Source organism: Carassius auratus, chromosome 7 (genome assembly GCF_003368295.1).
Source record: "Carassius auratus strain Wakin chromosome 7, ASM336829v1, whole genome shotgun sequence".
Taxonomy (NCBI): Eukaryota; Metazoa; Chordata; class Actinopteri; order Cypriniformes; family Cyprinidae; genus Carassius; species Carassius auratus.
Window position 1 is genome coordinate 26,004,366 of NC_039249.1, and position 26,580 is coordinate 26,030,945.

At 39.6% G+C, this 26,580-nt stretch overlaps 1 protein-coding gene across 9 annotated transcripts in view; it reads right to left on the reverse strand.

Annotated features, from left to right (window-relative positions):
- Positions 1-26,580, reverse strand: part of cbfa2t3 (CBFA2/RUNX1 partner transcriptional co-repressor 3) — a 40,805-nt gene that overhangs the window by 12,409 nt on the left and 1,816 nt on the right. For 4 of the 9 annotated variants that reach the window (XM_026268180.1, XM_026268177.1, XM_026268179.1 and 1 more), the window contains exons 2-4: positions 3,617-3,772; positions 1,372-1,613; positions 1,183-1,272 (exon numbers count right to left, since the gene is read on the reverse strand). In XM_026268180.1, coding sequence (XP_026123965.1) covers positions 1,183-1,272; positions 1,372-1,613; positions 3,617-3,772 — 488 coding nt within the window. Of the gene's footprint in view, positions 1-1,182; positions 1,273-1,371; positions 1,614-3,616; positions 3,773-12,128; positions 12,184-18,022; positions 18,977-26,580 lie in introns of those variants that run through there. The other 5 variants (XM_026268178.1, XM_026268176.1, XM_026268183.1 and 2 more) reach the window with 4 other exon arrangements.

Here is a 26,580-nt window from a genome sequence, read left to right on the forward strand (position 1 = left end):
GCCATATGGAGCACTAGATCTGCACAGCCCAGCCACAGTAGAGCAGGGTGGTTGGAAAAGGCTGAGGATGCGTTATCAAATGGACTTCACTCATCTACACGTACAGAAAACTATGTTTCTGAGGTCAGGGAAAATACAGAGTGAGTTTGTTCACATGTGTGCTGATTCTGGCTGCCATCTTTCTACATTCTTTTTGTTTGTCACTTTGCCTGTCTGTCTCAAAGTCCCACTACCCTCCTCCTCCACCCCTTCGCATATGGTGCACCATAAGGAAAAGCTCCTCATACAGATAAAGAAAGACTTTTAAGAATCGTCTGATGCATATTACATAAAAATGTCAACTTTTTCTAAATGCAAATTGATTAGCTGCAGTGTGTATGACCGTTTCCAAAAACAAACTCTGGATCACTGGACAAATTCTGCATGGTTCATGCTATCAAATCTTTGAATATATGTAAGAATTTTGTTTGTTATTAGAAAATTAACAAGATATCCTTGAACACACCTGTATATTCCACTTTGCTCTCAAAGTTAGAGAGTTTTCACTCCTAACCCTAAGGTTGTGGGTTCAAGTCTCAGGCCAGCAATACCACGACATAGGTGCCCTTGAACAAGGCAGTGAACCCCCAACTGCTCCCCGGGCGGCGCAGCATAAATGGCGCTGTAATTATGCCACAAATATACACTAAAAATTGAGAAGAAGACTTCGACTATGCGCATAAACCTTGTACACAGTATACAAACAAACATGGAACAATACATTTATTAATCTATGTTAATGATAGTTAATACAAAGAGTATTGTTCAGTGTTTGTTCATATTTTTGCTGCTGTTACGCGAGGTAGCATTGACTGACTAGGGGTGATATGTGGGGGGATGACATCAGCATTTCGCAAAATATACGGATTGGCTGTACACACAAAAACGCAAGGGTGTCATTTTCAGATATTAAAAAAAAATCAGTTTTACGTTCCCAAAATGCCAGAATCTTCTGGATTTAAATGCCCATCCGAAAATGTTAATTTTAATACAAAATTTTTGCATATACAGCTGAAAGTGCCTATTTGTGGACAGGGGTCTAAGTGAACATTTCTTCGCCAGAACAATAAAGTCTCTCTATACATGATTACTGGCAGAAAAACTGTGTCTGTATGAGATTAATTTTTTTATGCCTGTTCTTACCTTGAGAAATGGAATGACAAAGGGACGCAAGGGAAAGTTTGTGGCTTCCTGAAGTTTGGAGTGGAACTCTTCAATGGTTAGAGTTGAGTTCTGATAAGACAGAAAAGGAAATCCACTTAACTCCCAGTGAAGAAAGAATTGTAGACAACACACACAGTTCAACAATAAAGAGAGCCATTAGACACTCACCACTAGCCCCAGCACCAGGCTGCGTACACGTTCTCCAATCTCGGGCGAGATGTCGTTGCCAAACTGCTGCAGTGTGGTGAGGAAACGCTTAAGTTTACAGAGTTGTCGGGCTCCGCAGGCAGGGGGAAGCTGCTGAGTGGGCAGAGAAGCGGTAGAGGAAGTAGCCGGTCCATTGCTGAAGCCATTGGGGGTTGAGGGAGCTCCGTTTAGTGCCGTGGGGGAGTGACTGCTCCCGTTCAGCACTGCGGAAAGAGAGCCACTGTTTGTATTAGCATCATTTAAGTCACGCCAAACTCTTTTGCTTTCTTTTTTCTCCATCTCAGTCCTGGGAAGCGCCCTCCAGGAAGCTCCAACGTAGCATGAAGAGGGCACATGCATTCCGAGAACAGCCAAAAAAACAACTGAAATTACAGATATACTATGACAGTAACACAGCACGTTGCTCTGTACTCTTCACTTCATACTCTACTTTGAACAAACACACCGCAAATGGGCCAAGCAGGAAACATCTCTCTCACTATCTCTCTCCATGACATACACACATGCCGCCCACCCGCTCTATTGCTCCCCACTACTCACCCACTCACTCACTAAGACACAACTATAAGAGGAACATGTTAAAGAGGTTCCAAAAATAGCCCCCTGGACTGGGATACTTTTATTCCAACAGCAGGTGTGCGTCTAAATCAGGCTATGCACATGTCCACCAGCTGAGAGCAGATTTGCAGCTTTCCGAGTCCTGGCCGCCCCATCAACACTTCCACTCCATCCCTGCACTCTTTATTCTTGCTTCTGATAGTCAAGTGCCTTCTCTCTAAGAGTAGGCCTTATATCTTATGTTACCTGCACCTGAAGCCATGACTACATATAAACCAACATTACTCAAGCAGTGGACACAGCATGAGGACTCAGAGTTACGGACCCTAATCCTCCGGGACAGTGGGAAGCATATGATTGTGCAAACACACCTCTGAAGCTAGCTTTGCTCCAGGTTCGGTGGCATGTTCACACTGCTGGGTGAGTGTGTGCATGGCTTCATGTTGCAGAACACAGGGTCTTGTGCCCCATTTTATCTTGCCATTCCAGGCTGAACACATGTGGGTTTACCATGTGACCTCCACACTTGTGTTCTGGTTTTAGAGTGGCAAGCAGGCTACGCTATGACCCGAGAACAGGTGAAACAACAAGACCCGTCATTGCTATATAGGGTAGCGAGATCTGCCAAGCCCCGTCAAGCCTGATGCTGCCTGCGAATCCCTCCGTATGCAGTAAACAAATCTCTTGCTGTGTATCCTAAGCACTCACACACCCAGACAATGGCTCAACCTATCATACACAAACCCTCTCAAACGCTCTTGGTCATGTTGCAAGGGCATTCTTTACTATATGAATACTCATGACAATAACTCTTATTGACTCATTTAAATTATTCTACGTTCTGGCATTGCTCTAATAAGCATGTTTATGAACATGTTTATTAAGTGCAGTGTCCCATTGTACATTTTTTTAGGGATTGTTCACCCAAAAATTTAAATTCTGTTATTAATTACTCACTCTTGTGTTGTACCAAACCCAAAAGATTTTGTTCATCCCCAGAACACAAATTAAGATATTTTTGATAAAATTCAAGAGCTCTTTGATCCTCCGTAGACAGCACTGGTCCGTAGACGTGGAGGAGAAGAATTGTTGAATAAAGTTTTCTTAGCGCGCATAGTATAAACTATTTTGTCGATGTTCTTGGTATCTTTTTGGACCTTGAACGTAGTACCCTTGCTGCCTATGTAGGGACAGGAAGCTCCTCGGATTCCATCAAAAATATCTTAATTTGTGTTCTGAAGATGAATGAAGGTCTTTCTTGTTTAGAACGACATGAGGGTGAGTAATTAATGACAGAATCTTCATTTTTGGCTGAACTATCCCTTTAATGTGCATTCTTGTGTTAATGTGGTGGTAATAAACTGCAGTATTCAAGATTATGATAGAGTTGCATCCAATGTGTTATTAAATTTAAATTAAATTAAAAAATAAATTTATGCATTTAGTCGCTTTTATCCAAAGCGACTCACAGTGCATCCAGGCTAATTTTTACCTATCATGTGTTCCCGGGGAATCGAACCCCCAACTTTGTGCTTGATGGCGCAATGCTCTACCAATTGAGCTACAGTAACACTATTATTAAGTTAGCTACCTATGAAATGTTGCCGATTACACATACACTCGGCACATCACAATAAATTGTACTTACACAACTTACTTGTTGTGGGTGTAAATGATGCGTTGCGATTGGCTGCCTGGCTGACAGCAGGGGGTGGAGGTGGCATTGTGGGTGGAGTTGACCTGGGCTGGGTTTTGACATCAGCGGGTGAATCTGGCATCGTTCCAGCCTTCTGTCCTGCGCTACCTGTGGATGACATGACATTTACTCTTTTAGAACTTTTTATACACAACAAAAGTAGCAAGATGATGAGAACAACAACATGTACATTAATGTGCCTGAAGTCTCATAACTGCCAGGCCACAGGCTCTGACCAATATGCACTTCTACTCTGCTACATGGCACTTGTTCAAATCGTATCATGTTTGACACATATGTTTTGTCTTGTTCACGGTGCTAGATCATGCGTGTGGCATTCTTTTTTCAGCAGTACCTCTCTAGTGAGTCGTTCAGACAGACTTATAATATTTCATAGCAGTAAATCTGTGCAGTCGCCGCTGATAGAGATAAAGTGTGGCTTTCACAGACTGTGGCAGAGGGTAAATGTCACTGCTGTTGGAAACATCCAGTCACACCTGTTCTCCTACTCAGCTGCTGCTGACGGGACCCCTCTGCCCACCACCCAACCCCCCAATCACCCTGACTTCCACATCAATGTCCTACACCCCCCACCCGCTCCCCAGCCTGTTGTCCGCTCTTGTGAGCCGGACAGACAGACTCTTGACAGCCAGTGACAAGTGCAGCTGGATCTGCTGCTGTCCATCACGGTGCTGAACACTTCAACAAGGCTGCGTTCACACTGATCCTCAAATCTGCTTCGTTGAGGGACCAAACATGGCAAGTCTTCCTCTCTCTTGTCTGCCTGGCCCGCATTGGTCATGTGACAATCCCTTTGTCTACCCAGCTCCCTAACCATAATGTCACATGCTGATCTCCCAATTCTATCTTCTAATGTATAGCACACTCGTTGCTGTCAGTTATGAGATGGAAATGTAGTCCATCAGGGTTCAAGCCTGCACTCAAAACGATCAAAGAATAACTGCTCCAACAAACACCAGCAACACCAAGAGTTGTTGGATTTTGTTGGATCAGTGTTAAGATAAGATGTTATATGTCTCTCTGTGTGTGTGAGTATGTGGTCAAGGTTTTCTATGCGTTGTGTCCTCCCAAATACAAAAATCACAGTAAGTGACAAAGTACTATTATTTATTGTTTGTTTGTAATGTAATATTAATGTGAAAATCACATAATGTTTTCTTGGTAGCACTTTATTTTACAGTCCTGTTCCTCATGTACATATTATGTACTTATTATAGTTATTACAATAACTGTGTAATAACTAGGTACTAACCCTGAACCTACCCCTAAACCTAACCCTACCCCATGTAGTTACCTTGTGTTACCAGAACTTTCTCAGATAAATACACTGTAAGTACACTATAAGTACATGTTAGTACACGTACTGTAAAATAAAGTGCAACCGTTTGGGGTTAGAATTTAGTTTGTACAGTATAAAAAGAACTATTGTCTGTTGAGAGTCCTCATAGAACACACAATATATGTGTGTGCATTAATGTTTGAAAGCACATATATTCCTTTTTTTTTTTTTTTTTTTTTTTTTTTATATTGATATTTGTTCTTTTTTTATTTTTTTTTTACCACATATATTCCAAAAGAAGTATCATCAGATGGTACTGAGATTAGCACACAACATCATTGGTGACAGCTCACATTTGCTACTCTTTAACATCATGTGTCGCTAAGGTGGATGCTTCAGGTGCCACAAACACAAAGGAAAAAAAGCTTCAATCCTCATTTATTCTACAGTCCGTAAGATTATTTAAAGATCTCTTAAATGATACACGTATTTGGTATTTTTTATTTTCTCATAAATTATAATTGGCAAATTCATATACCATGGTATTTAGTACATTATCGTCCTTCAAAAAACATGTGTTGAGCAGCAGGCTCTCTGACAGGCGCCTCTTGTCTCAGTGCTATCACTCACTGTTGTTCAGTCGCCCTTACTTTTTTCCACTGTCACCTTCACTCAGATAGACCTCCCGAAAAACAGCACAACACCCTGACCGTATGCTGGGGCCACCAGCCCAGGCCATGTTCTGAGAAAGCCCCCACCGCCTGGCCGAGATGTCATGGGCAAAAATAACTAAACATACAGGGTCACAGCCAAACTACTAACAGCCAGATAATTGGTGCTCAACCTTAGAGGGATGACAGCTGCAGGAGGGTGACAGGGTATGAGGCTGGTCTGTGGGTTAGGGGCCACCTCGGCTCAGGGGACATGCTGAGGGTCCTGAGTAGCACACCATTTTGCTCATTTTGTGTCCTCGATCATAGTGTGTTCTAAACAGGTGTCATGCTACTATTTTCCACCACCAGGTAACAGTCTGTCCTTACTAACAACAAAAATGCAATGCAAAGTAAATATAACATATTTGATGCTTATAATGCTTTCAAGTAAACACATCATGCATGATTCAGAAATTGAATTTTAAGGACTTGAAAGCTGCATTAATATATCTAATACCTGTGCAGGATGGCACTTTAGTCCAATGACATTTCATGATGGGTGGAGCTACTAAATTTTGATTATTGCAGTTACAGCTGGTAAGGACAACAATTTTCATTTAAAATCCACATGACAGGATTTGTCGTTCGTTGTCTTACTCAGATAAAATTACAGTCTGTTTAGTGGTTTGGGAGCTCTGGTTTGGGTTCACCAACATTTGAGACAAAGCAATTGTCTTGAAAGATTAATAAAGAACGATACATGTAGAACATTACATGAACACTAAAATGACAATGAAATAGCAATAACGATAAAACATACAAAGAGGAGATGTGTAAAGAGAAATCAGCTCTTAATTCTCATTTAAAGATTTACTGGTGCCCCAGGGCAATAAACATAACAAGGTATTAGGACTAATGCCATGCTGACCAAAATAGGCACAAGCTGGCCTGCCGTGCGGGGCTGACGGTGCACGGCTCTGTGCATCACTGTCCCTGTCATTGCCAAATGTAGACAGGTAGGAAGAGATCTTGCTAAGGCCACAAGCCCTGCCTGTCCATCTGTCACTCAGTCCAGCAGCTTGCAGCCTCAGAGGGGCCATTAAACAAAGAACAGGCCAGCGAGCATTCACACGGACACACATCAGTCAGACATGACCTGAAATAATGTTAATGTTAGTATTCAATAGGAGTCAGTATCTAGAGAGGTGTCTGGCCAATGGCTGATACAGTATATATTCTGAGAGGTTATAAGTAGGAAGCCATTTCCGTGTTTAGACATTATTTAAGCTTAAAGAGATGAATAAAATCCCTTCCCTCTCAGGGCTGCTGGTTTAAAACTTCCTGACAGTAAAATAATCACTCCTTTTAATTTGCTCTCAGGGGAGCAGCACATGGTAATTCCTGCATGCATTCTCGGGGGGATTGTTGAAGTTGCCATGACCTGGCTGCAGTGGCATGAACTCCCACAAGAGGACTGAGAAAGAGGGGCTGTCAGATATATGTGAACACAAGGCGAGAGAGGCAAGTCTGCCCTGCTCAGCCTGTAGCCACTGTGGGATTACAGATATCTGATTAATCTGACCAGCTAAAGGACACCGTAGGACACACACATACACCGGGCACTGGATTTCACTTTTAATACGTTAGAAAGTCCATGTATGAGCCCCTTCTGTGACCATCTGTCCTTCCATAATGCCAAAACAAAGGAATACTTAGATAAGATACAAAAAGAGACAATGCTAACTGAAAAGAAGATTCAAATTCATGACAGTTTAATCATCTGTAAAAGCAGCACATTAAATTGCTCATAACTGTGTTTCCACTGTTCCACTGTTTCCCCTGATAATAAAATAAAAAAAAATGTTTTTTGAGAGACAGAGTGATTTTCCTCACACAAAGCTATAATTTGATTTCAGACAACTTTAATTATATATATATGTAGTTAAATTTTAGCAAATGTATTTATATTCTGATATATGGATATATAGATTTATTACAAGACTTCACCAGATCTCGAAGTAGTCTACTTTTGTTTTTCATCAAGTACTTAACAATATTTTTTGGCATGAGGCACAGTCTTTATTTAAATTTTAGAATTGTGTTTTTACACATAGCGCATTTCTTTTACAACATATGAGATCAATTTAAATTTAAATGAAAAAACTGAGAACTCCGTTAAGAGCTATGAAGAGAACTTCCTTAGGGGAAAAAAATCCTGTGGGAACCTTCTTGTCTTAAAAATAAAGCAAACACATTCAGTCCCTCACATATCTGCATGAGATGGAAGAGCCATACTGAGAGATCAATAAGCCAAATAGATATGGCTCACAGTGCAATAAACTCTTAATAGACGTCCTACAGATGTGTGATTTGATCCTAAATGCTGTGATTCTGTAATGATGTAAAAGCAGTTTCTTTGGAGTTTCGCCTTGGCCATAAACACACACTTATAGGACAGCTAAAACTACCCTTGTCCATCTGCTTTTGTGTGCTAAAATCAGATTAAAAAAGTGCACCAAAAAAAAACAAGTGCTCTAGTTTGTAATTCTGAAACTTTTTTTAGAGTCTTTTGAGATCAGCGGACATTTGCTTTCGGTAAAAGATCCAAACACGCAGGAATCCATCATATAATGACAAGCCCAGAATTCCGGTTTCTGTGATTTGCTCTTTTTTTAGAGTTTGTGAGATGTGTGTATGTGGAGGGTTTTACTTAGCTATACTTAGCTAGAAGTCAGCTAAATCGGACAGAATTTCTCTTTGGGGACATCTAGGGATATCCTCAAATATAAAATAATGTATGAATTCAAAAAGTAAAGTTTTGTGTTTGCTTATATAAGAGAAAGAGAAAAATGTATAAGTCTATAAGGCACAGAAATCTCTTTAAGGACAGGATTACAGGCTAGGTTCCTCTGTTGACATTATAATCAGATTTATATAAAGACAACAGAAGTCTATCATATGACTGCTTTTAGATATCTAGGTACATGTGAGTGTGATGTGGTTATTTGCTCACACTGGCACTTGTTCCGACCATCGTCCGTACTAAGCTGCCTTTCACTCAAACACAATGAAAAGCCCCTTGAGATTATCCCTCTCTCTCTTCACATGGCTTCTTTTCCCTGTCCCTGTATCTAACCCCTCCACTCCACCCCTCTGTAATTCCCCCAGTCTCTAGGAATGCTCTTGTTTTTAATTTCTCCCAGCTGCTCTGGCTCTGTGCCCGACCGCCTGCCTTCCCACATCTGCTCCCCATCAGGCCGCTGCCGAGTCCACACAAACAGAGGCCTCTCATCAAAACAGCAGGATTACAGCCCTCGACCCCTGGCCAGCACTTCAAGACCTGTCCATCGGCTATCCCTCTCCCCAGCCATCCCACCATCTCTCCTCATCATCACCCAAAGCTCCTCGGTGGACCCTTGGACTGGAGCCCATGTTCTAAAATCTAATGGTAAAGAAAAATACATTGCCACAAGGCTCGGATCTGACTGGACAATATCCCAAGACAAGACATGAGGCTTTACCCCGAAAAGGCTGACTTCCTAGACCACATCATACATTTATGTTCGCTTTCAAGGCGAAGGCTATTCCAAAAAGTATACTGTATTCTCTATCTTATTTTAGCCAAAATCTAGGCTAGCATGTGTCCTTTGCAGCAGTTGATTGGCCAGCATCATGGGGTCTCCACACTGAATAAGAGATCTTATCTTTTACTTATTTACAACTCATCCACTCATAGTACAATAAAAACATGGTGAGAGAGCACGCACACAAACACACACTCTTTGTGAGCCTAAGCAGGCGTCTTCAGCTGAGCAAATATGTTTTGAGAAAACAAACATTCAGATGGCAATAAATGCGTATTTAGTCACAAGCTGAACAGACCCCTAGGCCCTGAGACTCTGTATAAGTGTATGTGTGTGAGAGAGACGTCCAGCACGTACGTGTGTGTGGGAAAGAATGCTGGGGTCACCAAAAATGGTGCATTTATAACCAGAGTACAGTTGTGTTAAAGAGTGTAGAGACACATTCTCTTGTCACAGTTCCAAAAAGATCCTCATATCCTTCTTTTATAAGGAAGCAGACATTTGCAAAACACTGTTCTCTTGGGGTTCACCTCATCCCGAAAGAGGGAATATCTCTACTCAGCTTGACTATAACACTTTATGAACATAAAGAAAGGAAACCTGTTTATTGACAGATCATTTCCCATTCAAACACACTTTCAAGGGGGTTTATCCTTTAGCCAAGAAGGATGGATTCCTGGATCAACATCTTTGCAACATCACTGGGAGAAAGATGTAGTCTTAACCCTAACCTTAACTACAACCATTTTCACATCTTTTTATCTCCCTGAAATTAAAGCAATAACAATACTTGGAGAAAGCTATCTATAAGCATTCCCAGTGATAGAATGGTTCATTATGGCATCTTCTAACGGGTTTATTGCCAAAGCTAACCTGCCAAACCTTGACCCCACTGGACACAAGTATGTTGATTCAGGAACCTACTTGTCAAAGTCTGGGTCTACTTTAGAAGGTACTTTCTTCTTAACCTGTTGGTTCAGGCTGATGTGGTATGTGAACAATATAGCTGATAGACCAGATTAACCATACTGAATATTGCTGGTAAAACTGTACCAGCATTGTCTTTTAGGCAAGCCGATTGATTAAGGAAGTCTTGCTGGATACATGCATCCAAAACACAAGATGGCGTAGTTAGAGGTCTCTCTTTTTCACTCATACTTCCTTGCATATTATTGTGAATATTGATAAAATTGTACTGAAGTCTCTGTGCCATCTGTTCTCCTCAGGGAAGACTTTATCAGTGGCCAGGGTTCTGGAAAGCCCAGCACTACCCCAAAAGGCAAGAGAGAAAAAAACTTCCTTTTCAGATTTCTCCCAATGGCTGCTAATAAAATCCAGATGTTGCTGAGCTGCTCTCTACCCTACTCCCTCCTGTCCTCTCCTCAGCCGCCCGGCCTTAGCCATTCCTAAATAAAGGAAAGTATTTGTGACATTCAGCTGAGCCGGGACGTGCCAAGAACAACTCCTCATCCCGGCCCATCTGGAGTGTGTTAGGAGAGCGCTGGGCACCAGTCGAGATGCAGAGACGAGTGTATGGCCACTTTATTAGGAATATGGAACATGAATGCACAACAAGAGGTTCTTGTTGTTTAGGTACATCTAAGTGGTCTGAGATTTTTAATGGTTGTTTTAAAGTAGAGATATCTGTCTGTTTCAAGGTCCAAGACAACATTCTGACTATCATGTCCCTCCACCCATCTGTGGACTTGTGTAGTTGTTTCCTGTGTTGCCTGAAGTAACCGTTGTGCTTGAGGTGGAGGCAGTGTGTTCACAGTGTGTCGCTGTTCTAAGCTTACACACTCTCACAAGCATACACATACATCCTCAGACTCAGCTCAGGCACCTGGGGACTAAGAGTACTACAGGCATACAGCCATCGTCGACACATCTGTCAACTGATATTCAAAGAGAGAGAGTTCTTTAGCGAGAGGGGAAAGTTAAGACACCCAAGAAAAAGGAACTGTGTAAAAGAAGTAGAAGAAAGTGAAAGACAACTTTTGACCGCCAAGTCCTTTTTCTGTCTTCTATCTTTCTGTCCTTTTTCACAGCCAATCAAACCATGTTTGACATTTAAGCATAACAGAACATTGAGCCAGGAAGATTTCACTATGGGCAAATTGTTTTGTTCCACATTGCTTGTCACAATGGTTGAACGACATTCACTTTGACACCAATTGACCGAAGGGACCGCAACCAGCAATGAGGTTTCTATTGGTCTGTGGACCATCTGTAGAATCTAGCTGGCTTAAAATCTCTCTCTTCACAACTGTAAACTAAACATCAACTATCTTCTGATTGTCTATTATTGTGTCAAAATGCCAGTGGTTGTGTGGATGAATGGCTTGATACCAGAGGCTAAGTTAGGAAACAACATAAAGCTAAATAATATAATGACACAATTTTGTTCTTCTAGGAGAGTCATAATTCTAATGACTGTTTTATCGGCGCTTGGACAAATAATAAGACATGCTTGTCCTTCAGCCCTACAAGAACGATCATTACGGAACAATTACAATTTTCCCATCAAGGCTGATAAATAGTTATAATAGCTACGCCTTTCCTAAACTCATGTATTACTTTAATAGTGGGGGGAAAAGAGACAAAATGATCTATGACAGGAATCTGTTTGTTCTCCGCACTTCCACAAACAAGCTCCCCAATCAAAACACCTGCAGCTTCACCCAACACCAATTAGCTCATCAAGCTTTTAATTACTCTGTTAATTGCATACAGGCAGCGTGAGGGGCGGTTGGGGAATTAGACACAGAAGCCCTCCAGAGGACCCTCCTTGACAATCCTAACAAACAAAGAGGACGCGTGCCAAGCAAAACACACAGGGCCTGTACACACACACACACCACAGATCCCCTGCTCACATGACTGGAAGAAAAACAAGAGTGGCTATAATGCCATACCCCCATGCTCACCATCTGTCACAGCGCTCGAAGTGATGTCACATCCTGTCACATGGATGACTATTACCTGGGAGAAGGATAAAAATTTAAATCGACGCAAAGGGTGCTTGGGTGTGTTTCTGCTGGTCAGTGTTTCTCACATACAGCAAGATACACTGAATTGCAGTGTACCATATTTCTTGTAGTTAAAATACAACAGCAATGTGCTAGTATTTAATTCTCAAATATTTTGCAGTCCTGTATAAGTCAAGTTCTGGCTCTAATGAGTGTATGCAGACAGCACACATACTCCCTCTTTCTTTTTTCATCCTCATTCCCTGACTAGGATCTCTTTTTCTCTCTCTCTCTCTCTGTCTCTCTCTCTCTCTCTCCCTTATATCCTCTGAGAAAACAGCAGAAGTGTTTGGCTGAGGAGGCGTATCCAGGAAATAGTGGCAGGCCCTGACTTCCTGTGTGACAGGTGCATGATGCGGGGCCTGACAGCTGCTGTCTCTCCGCAGTATTCACTCTCTCTCTCTTTTTCTTTCTCTTAGGCTATGGCCAGCTGTAGCCTAGTACTGCTCTTGTTTGCTTTGGCTCTTGCGTCATTACAGCTTGCTGATTTATAGAGCACAAAAGACTGAAACCTGCCCAACTCACACACATGCAAAAACACACAAAAATATATACATAATCTGTATATTTATTAGTGTTGTCAAACGATTAATTACATCCAAAATAATTTATTTTGTTTACATAATATGTGTGTGTACTGTTTATATTTATTATGTATATGTAAAGACACACATACAGTATTTATTTTGAAAATATTTGCATGCATGTATTTATATTCACATTTATTATATAAATATATGATTTCTTAAATGTATGCATGCATGTGTTTTTATATATATATATATATATATATATATATATATATATATATATATATATATACAATATATATATATATATATATATATATATTGACATTGCCCTAAACAGCCTAAATTTATGTGTTAAATGATTGTAAATTACTTAAAGTAATATAACATACACATGGATTAAAACAAGTGAGAAATACAAATTGACAGAATTTTATAAAATCAAATCAAAGAAATAAAACATTGCAGAATAAACAAAGAGGCAAATGAAAACAAAAAAAAGACAGGAAATTAATTAAGGAAGTCTCTTTTTATTACACAAAAATAGTTAAGAAGGATAAACTGTGATTAAAATAAAAAATAAATTAACATAGCAGGCTGCATTGGTAACAATTTAGGCTAAATATGCCCTAATAATAATGAAAGTTTATTCAATGTCTGCCCAGAGTGTGATCGATGCAGCTTTCAGTATTCTTTTTCATCCCTCTTAATAGACACTTTCAATACTATAAAGGCTCTGCAGGAATTTGTATTCATTTCCATATAGGAACATCCTCTTAAAAGTATCCACCCTCCACCATCTGGAACATTCTGGTATCAACAAAAATGTTTCTTCCAATTCCATTCGCTTTGAAAATGTTCTTTTTTTTGTATTGAAATTAAACTTCCTTCTGTTGGATCCCTGGTTGTGGAACAATGACTTATCGGAGAAGACCCCTGCTTTAGATTAAGGTCTTCGTAAGAGACTGGAGCTGCAGTCAAATTCAGCTCAAACCCATTTCAAGAATGACAGGATAGTCCGGCGCTCTGCTTCTGTTTCCATGAGATAACGGCTGCTTTAATTTGTGCAAATACGCTACATCGTACGTCTCCCAGCCCCAATCCAGCCCAGAGCCCCTTCTCAATACTTTAACATCATTGTGAGGAGAATTGTATGTGTGTGTGTGTGTGTGTGAGGGCTTAATAACTGAACTTCATCTGTAGTTACCACTCAGAACTGTGTGATAAGTAACTGGCTGAGGGCGAGAGAGGAAGTAAGGGACTAGCTTTATCACAGACAGGAGCGGTGATATGAACTTCCACACTGTTTGATTAATAAAGCCCTCTCCCAGCAGGGATTACTCCAGCTGGTGCCCTGTCTCTCAGTCATACTTCCAATGTATCCAGTCTTTTTTCCACCTACTTATTTAGCAAGAGTTTGTTGATCATCCAAACAAAACAAGCCAACTCTTAGTGGGAGCTGTTTCTCAAAGAGGTTTACAATGTTCCCTATTTGATCAGATCCGATCTGTTTTTCATTACAGAGACATGAGAATCCAACAATCTAGCAAAAACAGTCTGAGCAGTCTCTCGTTTCTTTGAGAAGCATATGTCGCTTGCACTGTCAGTATCTTCCGCAAAAAAATCAAAGTTTAACCTGATTGGCCATTTTCACTCAATTTCTGGGAGATTTCTATCAGCTGGATGGGAGACAATGAACGCGTCAAGATCTAATCACTTAATTTGACAATTATACGAACTTATAATTATTAAAGATAAGCAAGGCAGTTTTGCTCTTAAAAATCTGATTTACTCACTCTTCAACATTGTTACTACACATGTCAATCAGGCAGTCTCATCCTGTCTAAGTGGGTGGGTCTTGGCCAGAATAAGTTGCAGTGTGGACCAGACTTAATGCTAACCAGACTTAAAGTCTATCGACTTTGGCTTGTATACAGCATTCTCCATTTTACATGTATTTGTCTTTCTAAATCTGACCTATTGTGTCATTAAGATAGGGCAACACCTTTACTTGTGAGAACACATGGGAAAAGGAGTGAGTGTGTTTGAGAGTTATGTGGTATCTTTCTCTCAAAGTGAACTCCCAGCTTCTACAATGTGTTTTTTATTACCCCAGATGTTTGGAAGCTGGCCGGCTTCTCTGCTCTCTGACATTCTCCTTCTCCCGAGAGAGGCCGCCATGTCACAGTAATGTCAAACACATGCGCTCACCACACCGTCGCCGTCTTTCCCACTGTTTGGAGGGATAAACAGGGCTGAAACCATGGCAATTGCCCCCTTGCCCATTCCTGCTGCTCCCTCTCACTGGCACTCCCGCTGGGAGCCCGGGGTTGCCACGGTAGGACAACCAGATTGACTGCTGGGACAATTTGCCATAACAGAGCCTTCACCCCTGAGTAAGTATTGAGAGACACTGAAATGCAAATGTTGTGATCATATGAGTATATTTAACAGCACTTCACTTAACTAAAAGGCCAATCAAATATGACATTCATCTCATGTAAAAATTTTGACCAATTCTGTTTCTTCTCTTAGGCTATATTCAGACTGCAGGGAAATGTGGCCAAAATCTTATGTTTTGTAAGTTACATGTGACAGTGTGAGCAGCACTCATAGCAGAATTCATGACTTATGCATCTCTATAGATGGATGTTCATGACAATTCTGCGTTTGAGTCTGAGAATCATTTCCGCACACCAGGATGTAAGTGGTCTCTCTGGAAGGTAATGTAGATAATAGACCAGGATAATATCTACTGAGCTCTTCTAAAGACATCAACAAATAAACAAAACAGGTACATAAACCTCAGCTCTAGAGCTTGCGGACGTCCCCACCTGCTCAGGACTCATGTAACTGCACAGTTGCATTTATGCATTACAGGAATTAGGATCAGTGTGTGAGCTGTACAAGTACTACCCGCTATGTAGTAGGATTTAAAACTGTGTACCTGTGAGCACAACTCTTTTTGGTGCACACATGCACTACTAAACAGGATCAGTATATGTTGCATACCAGATTCGAAGCTGCATACCTACAGTGTAAACATAATAGCCCTTTTTATGTCACCAACCAATACATAAACAACTGCGCAGCTACAAAAAAACTATATTTATGGATTTAAGTAACTCTTCCCATAGTATAGCTTTTGTGCCAAAGAGGTAAACTTGTATAATCTTGCTGCCACGTGTCACAGGGTTAGTTGTGTGAGCGAGCTCTTTCCTGCAGGTGACAGTCATGCTACCTGGCCGATCAGGAGCCAGTGCTTACTGATCAGTGCCTGACCCCACCCCCTAGTTCTCTCGCTCTCTCTTCCTCCCTCCTCCTGCTGCTCTGCCGGCCGTCTGCCTGCACCCATCTCCCGCCCACTGCCATCTGCTCCTCTCGTTAATTACGAGACGGCAAACTTCACCTGCACCCACACTCAAATTACAATAATTACCTCCAGTGCACACCATGTCCCTGCTCCCATTGCAGAGCACTGCCACAAGGACACGCTCTTCCCACCTGAATGTGGGCGTCCTATATACTAGTAAACTTAAGATAAACAGTATACAACAACCATAAAAACTGACACCCTCCACATGACTGCATGACAGTGACAGTGTGAGCCTTTATGAATTCTCAGCAGATCAGTGCTGGATGTCGCACTGACAGTTTAAAATGCACTTCTATTTCTAAACAGATTTTCATGAAGATTAAAGTTAAACTCAATTTACATTTCTTTATTTATTCATTCATTTTGGGATTCCTAAACCGTGGTCAAATTTATATTATGGCTTTCCAAATAATTTTTTACTAAAAAGTTTTAAAATGTAACATTTTCTAGCGGACAGTTTGATATTAATTTTTTTAAACATGTGAATTTTAGACTTTATCAACATTCCGAACAAATTTGTTAAGTGTAGACAGTGAGCACGCACGACTGACTACAAAGACCCTCGCCAGAAGCTGTCAAACCGATCAGACAAGTTCTCCATATCTATCAATGGACTCTATGTTATAAATCTATTAAAAAGATGGCATGAAAGCACATTGAATAATCACTCCAGATGAATGAATGGCTTTCTCTTGGTAGAGGTGCTTTGGTGCATGCAGCAGGGATATTTGCCTGTAAAAGCTATAAAGGCTATTTGGTGGTAATGTTTAAGGATAGTCTGTGGCCACAGCGCGGTTTCACCTTTAGACATTTAGCTGTTGGGAGAACTATTACCGTCTGTTCATTCATAATTCAGCTGCTCTTTACTAGGGTCAATTAAAGAGTAAAGTGGTGGTTTGCAGTGCAACAGCAGTAACATCAACGGATGCTGACTGGGCTGGACTGAAGGACAGTTAAGACAAGCGATGTTGCAACAGAGCATATTGTGGTTTCATCCTTCAGTGTGCTGGCAAGGTTGCAATGAACAATTCATCATAATGCACCAGTTTTGTGCTCATATAGACTAATCATTTATTAGATGAACAGGTGCAGAGATTGCCAGGCTGATGACTGCTATAAATTAATGTGTGTTTTTTTTTTCTCCATAAGATTGAAGCCATCTGATGTGTATAAATATGCTGTAATTTCTGCTTGTTTGTTTATTATTGGCAAGGATTTTAGTAATACTCTATTGTATTAAACTAAACAATCTAACCTCTTTCAAAAAATGTGAAACAAAGGATGCAATGTGAGCTAATTTCTGGCAGATCAGACCTAAGTGAATAAGATCACCTCTAATAAGTTCAAATTCAGAGGTCGGGATTGTTTTGCCTAAAGATAAACTTAATATTTGTTGTATTTTTCGTGCTCTTTTCACAAACCATAACTAAAAACAAATAATTAGCCTACAGAGAGATTGAGAAATAAGTTTGCCATTATTCAGTATGGGTGTTTTTTTTATATTAAGTGTGTCAATAATTTGTATTATTAATAATAGACTTTATTTTATGTCCCCATCCATATCTTAAATAAATTACTATTTTCTTTTAAAATTACTCATTTGAAAAGAAACAATATATACATTTTAAACAAAATAGTTTGATAATGTTTGTATTTCCTATATATATATATATATATATATATATATATATATATATATATATATATATATATATACATACATATATGACCTACCAACATTACAAGCGTCTTATAAAATATATAAGATGTTTATAATGCTATTTATAAAATAGTCCAGTCTCCAGACTTACATCTAGCCCACAGTATTTAAGAAATAGCCGTTAATATTGAACGAACTAAGTAGATACAGCAGAAGCATCACTTACTTTTGAAGGTCGAAGTCAAACTGAGGTATTTGCAGCAAAAAGTAATCCACGCGAAAAATAAAAACAGAAATAAACGGAGATTCTTACGCCTCGATTATTACTGAAAAAGGTGTGAACTTTCCAAAATGAATAAAAAGCATATATATATATATATATATATATATATACTGTGTTATCAAACAGTGTCTGAGAGAGAGAGAGTTCTGAACTCCTTTGGATTGCACGCGATGTTGACTTTTCGTTATAGTAATAAATAATGAGGTACTTCAATTTCAAGAAATCGAAAATGTATCATAGAAAGCTAGAACACAGCGGAGCTTTAGTATTAAAGTAGTGAGACTTTGGTATAACGTTCCTTTAAAATGTCGAAATCTTGAAAGATGTTAACACATTTCTTGGTAAAAATGCACAGGGCGAAAAAAAAAGTTCGCTTCGATTTCTCAAATCACAAAAAAAAAAAAAAAAAAAAAAAAATAGAAATCGCAAAGTCCTCCAACTCAGATCTTGCGCTCTTGGTGGTTTTTATATCGTATTCCACAGTAACGTTAGATGTCCGTGATCCCTCCTATAATATAGAAGATGTTTTTAATATTGCCACTGATGCTCCATGTTTCCAAGTAGAATATTGTCTCTTGTAAATCCTGAAAGTCCTCGTCTACAGAAATGATTCAGATAGAGAGAGTGTTTCGGAGATCTTCCCGTTAATACTCCAACTGCTCGTCGCGAACTCCCTCCACACTGAACGCGAAAAAACGGTCCATTAAAAACTTCATTCGTGTCCCAGCTAACCGATGCTACACATTCTGCGCTGTTTCGCTCTGCACCATCTCGCGTTTTGGTTTATTTGTGTCGTTGTCAGTGGTTGGAAGCTGGTGTGTTGTCTAATGACCCTTCTGTCTGCATTTAAAACACCATCTGGAGAAGAGAAGCGTTCTCCTGCGCTCCTAACCTCGCTCGCTCGCTCTCTCTCCCCCCCCCCCCCCCTCTCTCTTCCTCTCTCTCCCTCTCTCTCTCTCTCTCTCTTTCTCTCTATCTCTGACAGCTCCTCAGACCCACAAGCTGACAGCCTGCCTCTGTGCTGTATAACCCCCTCTGATATTGAGGATTCCTAATATAATTCATATCACATTTTTAATAGACTTGCTATTAACATAATTAGGATGTGCCCACAATTTTCGTCAATTCTTAAGGGATCATGAGCACTGTCCCTGTCTCTGATAAAAATGTCAGATTGATTCTCATGAGAGCAGTATTGATGGTCCTTCCACAACGCCGGGCGGTTTTGAAACGCGTTTTGACCGCGCGCCGCTAGGGGCCGCTGTTTCCCCACATCTGTTCCTCTCCTCAGTTCCAAACTCTCGCATTCATCAGACAGTTGACAGCCAGCCAGCTGGTGCCCGAAGCCCGATCGAGGGTATTCAAATCAGATGGGAGATATGATGTTTTTCTAACATACTACAAACTGAGCATTTCATTTCTCAGGAGCATCATGTGCTTCATTTAACAATAGTGTAGTATAATACTAATTTCAAATATTAAAGCAAGTTACACGTGGAAACAAATTTTATTACATCAGCCATTCTTGCTAATATTTCCACTGGTCCCAGTGTGATTTTTAGGGAATGTAAATTAGTTCACCTCAAGTTTAGCCATGAAGTGTAGTTCATTATATTGTTTATGGACATGTTCCACTAACATCTGACAGCCTCAGAGTGTCCAAATACATTTTATCTTAATTTTGGGTAGAGGGGTGTATTATTATGATTATATATATATATATATATATATATATATATATATATATATATATATATATATATATATATATATATATATATACTACACTTCAACTGAATAGCAGAGCAGTTACACCAGCTATGAATATGGATAAGAGATGGCATTTCCACAGACATTTTTAGCTGTATTTGAATATGAATATGACTATTTCTTCTTGTGGTTTGGGCAGAATATTCAATGCAGAATATATTCCTCCTTCTGAAGTATTGGCAGAAAAGCTCTAGTAAATACAGCTGCTGCTAAAAAATTGACCAACTTCGTTGTTCACTTTTGTTCAGTTGATTCCCCCATTTTTGACTGTTTAACCATCACCGCACCTGCTAGCCATTCACTGGGGTTGTGACTCAGTTTTAGGAGGAGGATCTGATGGTGTCACCGCAGGTGAGCCGATGAGAAACGCACATCTGCCTTTCTTCCCCCACCCCTTAAAAATGACAGGATGTAAAGACATGTAAACAAACAGAGTTAGCGCTACTCTGCTGTTGGAGAAAGCACCGGTGGTGTAAAGTACACAGAGACAGCTGCCCCATACCTTCTTTAGTCCCACCACTCGCCTGGTCAGCCTGAGAAGGCTCCAGCCAAAACACACGGAGAAATTCATAACTCTAACATAAATCTATTACTGGTTATGGTTAGATTTTCTTGATCTGGAAAATGGTAAAAAAAGAAAAGAAAAGACAGAGGTCGTTTTATTGCAGTTTAGTAACATTTAATTTAGTGTTACTAAAATGTTTGTCATTTTAGCTGTGGTGTTAACCATTGGGTTAAATGATTTATTTTTTTCCACCACTCCTATCTGATCATCTGCAGAGACCACTTTTTTATGATGGATAAAATCATGGGATTTTATCATTGGGACTTTTTTTTTCTAGTTGAATATGAAGTTTTACCTGGGAACATGTTACTATGGTACATCACACATGTAATATGAGTTATGAGCACTTCATTCACTTAAAGGGACAGTTTGTGTCATTAATAACTCACCCTCATGTCGTTCCAAATGCGGAAGACCTTCGTTAATCTTCAGAACATAAATTAAGTTATTTTTGTTTTCTTTGCACACAAAACATATTCAGTAAAATATTAAATTACTGTTGAACCATTGATTGATTAAAACTATTTTAACGATGTCCTTGCTATGTTTCTGGGCCTATCAACATTTCAGTTACATTGCTGTCTATTGAGGGTCAGAAAGCTCAGATTTTTTTATCAAAAATATCTTCATTTGTGTTCTAAAGATTAATTAATCTCTTACGGGTTTGGAACGATGTGAGGGTGAGTTATTAATGTCAGAAATTTAATTTTGGGGTGAACTATCCCTTTAAGGGAAGTGTGTGAAAAAAGCATGTGTGTGGGAGTGTTCCAGTGTTTAGTGTATGTGTGTGAAGTAAATTGATGTCAATGGAATTGAACACTACACTAGATCAAAATTCTCAGCCTTGAGAAATCCTGTAAAAAAAGAGCAGCCCTCATTGCACTGGCTCCACCTCTCCTTCTCTCATGACAGTTAATACCCAGTTCACAGATATTAAATAAATCCTCTATGACTTGAGTCTCTACACCCATAATTCTTAATCCACCGTACTGATATGTGGTCAGCTTTGGTGTGGACATGCAATATCTACCCAGATATGTGAGGATTTTTCTACAGCCAAATGCAATTTGGCTACATTTATGGATGTGTCAGTCTGTGCTGCTCTTGCAAGGGCAAATGTCTCAAACTTATCAAGTGTGAAGTGTTAGGATATGTCTGCTGCAAATACACCCTGGCTGCTGTGCCTGAACCCTAAGCAGTTGCCTTACTGTTACTCTGTGTTTTGTGTTTTAGACTGTTTTAGACTGCCTTCCAAGGCAGGGTAACATTATGTCTAATGATCTACAACACATTTTAATGCATTTTAAAATGTAAAATATAAAGGGCTTTATTCTGATTAAAAAAGAAAAGAAAAAAAGAAAAACTAAAGTAGATGCAACATGAGGGACCCTAGTTAGTGATTATTTAGGTGATATTTATAGAGGTGGTAAGAAGTAAAGATAGCAAGCATAACTTTTTGTGTGATAGCAAACAAACCAAACCAATCTTTCAGTTCCCCGTGCTTCATTTAATCTATGTTAAAATACCCTGAGAAAAATTCTGTCAACACCCTTAAAAATCTGTGTTTATGTGATCTCTATTTACATTCACTGAAAACAGTGGCTGCATCATTTACTAAAAAACTTGGGACTGTGAAGAGCTTATTCATCTCTCCATGTGAAATATCTACATTTGCAGCCAAATATGCCCATCATTACTGAAATGCATGCAGGAAGTACATGCAGTTTTAATTGGTTTACTAAAAAAATAATCAGTAAGGAAAGTATTCTGACTTTGCACTTAATCCACATGTTCTGCTTGAGATCTGAAAGACCCAAGGCCCTTAATAACAAGCAGATAGCATTGAAGTATAAGCTGATATTTCATGAATGTTCAAATTAATTGAAAAGAAGATACATTACACAGGATATATCTCATAGATACTAGATCTTAACCATGGCAGCAATGAATTTTCAGATTTTACTTGAGTTGTTTAACTATATTTTTTCTCCAGTTTGTTTTTGTTGGATACAAACTGACCCCAAACAAAAACAATTACTTTTCTTGAAAACATCAACCTTTCTGAAAAGTAAATGCCAACTTTGTGATAAACCAGAGGGTTAGAGCTAAAAAAGGTGTATGTCTCCTGTTTCTTGGATTTGTCTACTATGGGATTTTACACACTTTTCTCTTGAGTTTTAAAAAGATCTCAGCAAAATCTGTGTTCAGATTGGCAAGATACCAAAGTCATTTTCAATATGGTTCAAACATGATCTTATTTTTTTATATTTTCTCTTACATGCATTTTATTTAGGCTGCTACCTCAATAGAGTACTATCAGCAACAGGATGAGTTCCTGGTTGTCTGGGAGATGGATCACTGGTTGTCTTGGGTCTTGATGTAGTGTTTATGGCCCTCTTCCCTGCTGGGGAGTTATAGCCCTGCCTGTCTTACCCTGTCAGGCCACACACGCTGCTTACACACTCCTGCTATACCTTTCACTTTGAAGCTATAGCTTGATTTAATTTAACCCAATTTGGGTTGATAATCATTAATAATCAATAACCCAGTGGTGCTAGGTTGGGAACTGCAGATATAAAAAAGTGCAGTCATGGCCAAAAGTATTGGCAGTGACAAAAACTCTTTGAATGAGAAGGTGTGTCCAAACTTTTGGTCTGTACTGTATATATCATTTGTATCATGTTTTACGTCAAACATTTAACCCAATCCAGCTGGGTCAAACATCTCACACTGGGTTGTTTTTAACCAAGCATGTTTTTAGAGTGCAACACCACAGGAAGTACAACGGGTTGTGAGATTTCAACATACGCAAAGTTACATTGAGTTTGTTTCTGGCCTTAAAGTGTAACAGTGACTGGAGCAAAGGTGCAGCATGGGTTCTTATCGTCTTCTTGACAGCGGTTTGATTGACAGTGCAATGTTCTCATGGGGGTATGCTCGTAGACAGCCCGTCAATGTCAGCGCCTGACAGGTCGTCCTGCTTAGCTTCATTTAGGTCTTTGTTGATGTGACTACAGCACTGCTTTCTACACTCTTCCCAGTGATTACTCTGAGGACGGTTTCAAACCTCTCCATTATGAGCCACTATCTCTATACCTACACCACCCTTCATACATTGACCTTCACCTAGTGGCATTGAGGATGTCCTTGTCTGTCTTTCTTTCTCTCTGCATCTGATGGAGTGGCAGAGATGCTCACGTCTGATTGGGCTTATTGTGTCGGTATGGAAATGACAGTCTCTACGGAGGCAGAAATAGAGGAAAAAAAGAAAGAGAAAGCACTGGTAAGGGTTTGCAAGAAGGGAGATCTTTTTTTCTTTTTTTTTACGTGCACATTATAAATCCTTTCCTGTGGCTGCAGTCGCCATCCAGAGTGCTGGAAAGAGATAAGAAGGGGTGCTGCCAGAGAAACACAGCTCTTTTGTCCTCTCCCTTTGTCCTCTCCCACTGAAGCTCCGGCATTCAGCGGCCCTGTTGAGTCACCCTTACAGACTGCAGTAAATGAAAGTTATTTTAAGCACAGCCGCTCAGAGAGGGACTTTATCTAATGAGAAGGTGGCCAGAGGCAGTGCAACTAGGAATGGAGTCATCCACTTTTACACTGAGCAAGACACACTACGGAAGCAGATGTGTCGCCAGCATCTTTCTTCATTGCTATCAGTGTTCTGAATCGCAGAGATTAAAAGAAGATGCAATGATGAAATGTGTGTATGAGACTGAAGAGCTTGTCATTTCTCAACAGGGTGATGCTGATAAAGAGAGGATGTGAGACAGGACAGGAAGTGAGAGAAAGAAAGAGTAAGAGATAATGAACTGCATTATGTAATGCAGAGTTTCAAAAATCTGTTGCGTTATGCATTTGACGATTAAATGTTTTGCGCAGAAGTTTCTCACCCTATCACCAGGTCAGCCATTCACTGTGAAAAATGTGAAAAGATAACTCTTTAAAAGGATATGTTCTTCAAAGAGGACACTCATTGACTTCAATTATATGATACTTCAAGTGACTTCAAGTCATTTCTCAAAATATACTCTTTTATGTTCCACAGAAGAAAGTTGTATATAAGAACAGCATAACGATGAGTAAATGAGTAGTTGCTCATTTAATATGTTTTTGGAACAACATAAGGATGAGTATAATGACAGATTATCCCTTTAAATTGTTCTTTTTTTTAAATAGGGAGGCAAGGATAGGTAACCATGACTCAAAATTTGGAGGTTGATTGTAACATTTTTATTTTAAAAAGGCAGTGACCGTGATTTAGTATTGTTTATTTATTTATTTTATTTTTTCTGGTGAACAGTCACTATTGTATACTCTTTGGCTTACAGTTAATAGCTTAAAATATCAGTTTGCATCACTGCTTTTGGCAGTGTGTGACTCCCACAAATGCAGATTTAGGTCTTCCATGTATTGTAATTTATGTACAGAAACTTAATAGAGCCTTTAGCTGAGTTCTCTCAGTCAACATAAAATCAAGTCACACTGTGCACAATACATGATACATGCAGTACAGATATAACCAGATATGAGGCAGTGAGAATAATGAGAAAATCTGAATTCTTATCCAAATCTCTGACTTATATTTGTAATATTTTTTTTTCTGTTTGAGGGGGTCTTTTGCTCGAGAGAAAAATCTGAGAAGTAGGAAAAGCAAAAGTCTCAGTTTCCTCTCCATTCAATTGCACTGCTGTTTAGGATAAACAATTGACATCCTATTCACGCAGTGATCTCATTTGTGAATTTTCTTTCTTTCACATCTCCACTGGTGCGATGTGAATTGTGGAAATGGTTGAGTTTTCATTTGCTTGTGCACATCTGTGCATGGATGTGCCCTCGCAGGTGCGTGTGTTGATAGTTAAACCCTGACTTTGGGTTTGTGCGTTCAGGCAGTTGGCAGTGCTGGGACTAGAGATAGCAAGAAGAGAGGCTTGATGCACCGTATCAACTTGTGAACATCTGTTCCTCATCCAGACCGCAAAGCTGGTGCAGAGGAAATAAGAAGAATAACTGCTTTCTGTCTAGCACGTTCTCTAACTTGTTTTGTCTCCATCTCTCTCTCTCTTCCCCTGTCCTTTCCCTTTTTGTATTCTCGTACTCACACATATAGAGACATGCTGAGACCCCTCATTAGAAATCACAGTAGTAGCATGCTGGAACAGTGATGGTGTCAAATGGCAAGGTACTTGCTTATGTACCATGAATGATTACCACATTTGATTAAGTAGTATTTAACAAAAGGACACATCAAGATGTCAGTGCCATGTCCAAATAAAGAGTTTTAGAATTTGGCCAAAACAAGGTCCTATGAGGCAGCATTACTCTTCGGCCAATCTTTTAGAAGAGCCTTGAAATGGGATCACATGATGCCAATTGCTGCATTCAAATCTCAACTCAAACCTGTTTTCTTAATGTTATTCTTAAGTGATGCATGTAGTGACTCTCAATCAGGGTCACTGTATTATTAACTACTTAACTACTTAACTACTTTTATTACATTAGTAATAACCCCTTGTGATTTTTTAAACCTTTTACTCATCTTGTCTTGCTGATAAGTGGCTAAATGGAACGACAGAGATTGTCAGGGACATTCTCATCTTTATTCTTAACTCATCATTTGCTTTCACAGCATAATTATAAAACATATTAATATTTTACTTATGATTCTTCTACTTTCTTCTTCTGATTGTATTTAGGTTCATAAATGTGTAAATGTTGCGCTCATTTGCACAGATTATCAAAATAACGAAACATCATCAACTTTGTTGATCACAGAGCAACTAATCCAAAAGCTTTTCTAAAATTAATCCAAAAGCCGATGGAAAGATCTCTTAGGTTTTTGTCAAGGGAACCATGTGATGCTAACTTCCAGGTTGGCTTAGAAAATTAAGTCAGCACTGCAGCACTTAATGCACCTCAACTTTAAGAATCAGATGTATGAGTTTGGTTTTAGCAGTTATTTTTAGGGATGGAGGTGGGAGATTTACACATGACACCTATGTTGTCCTAAAATATTGACTTGATGCCTATTAAGTTCTGGAACAGCCATGCTGAACCCATCCATCTTCTGCAGATCATCATGTCTTGTGAGCCACATGCACCTAAAACAACACATGAGCATTTGACCAGCACTGCATTACAAATTATCAGTGGAATTATAGATTTA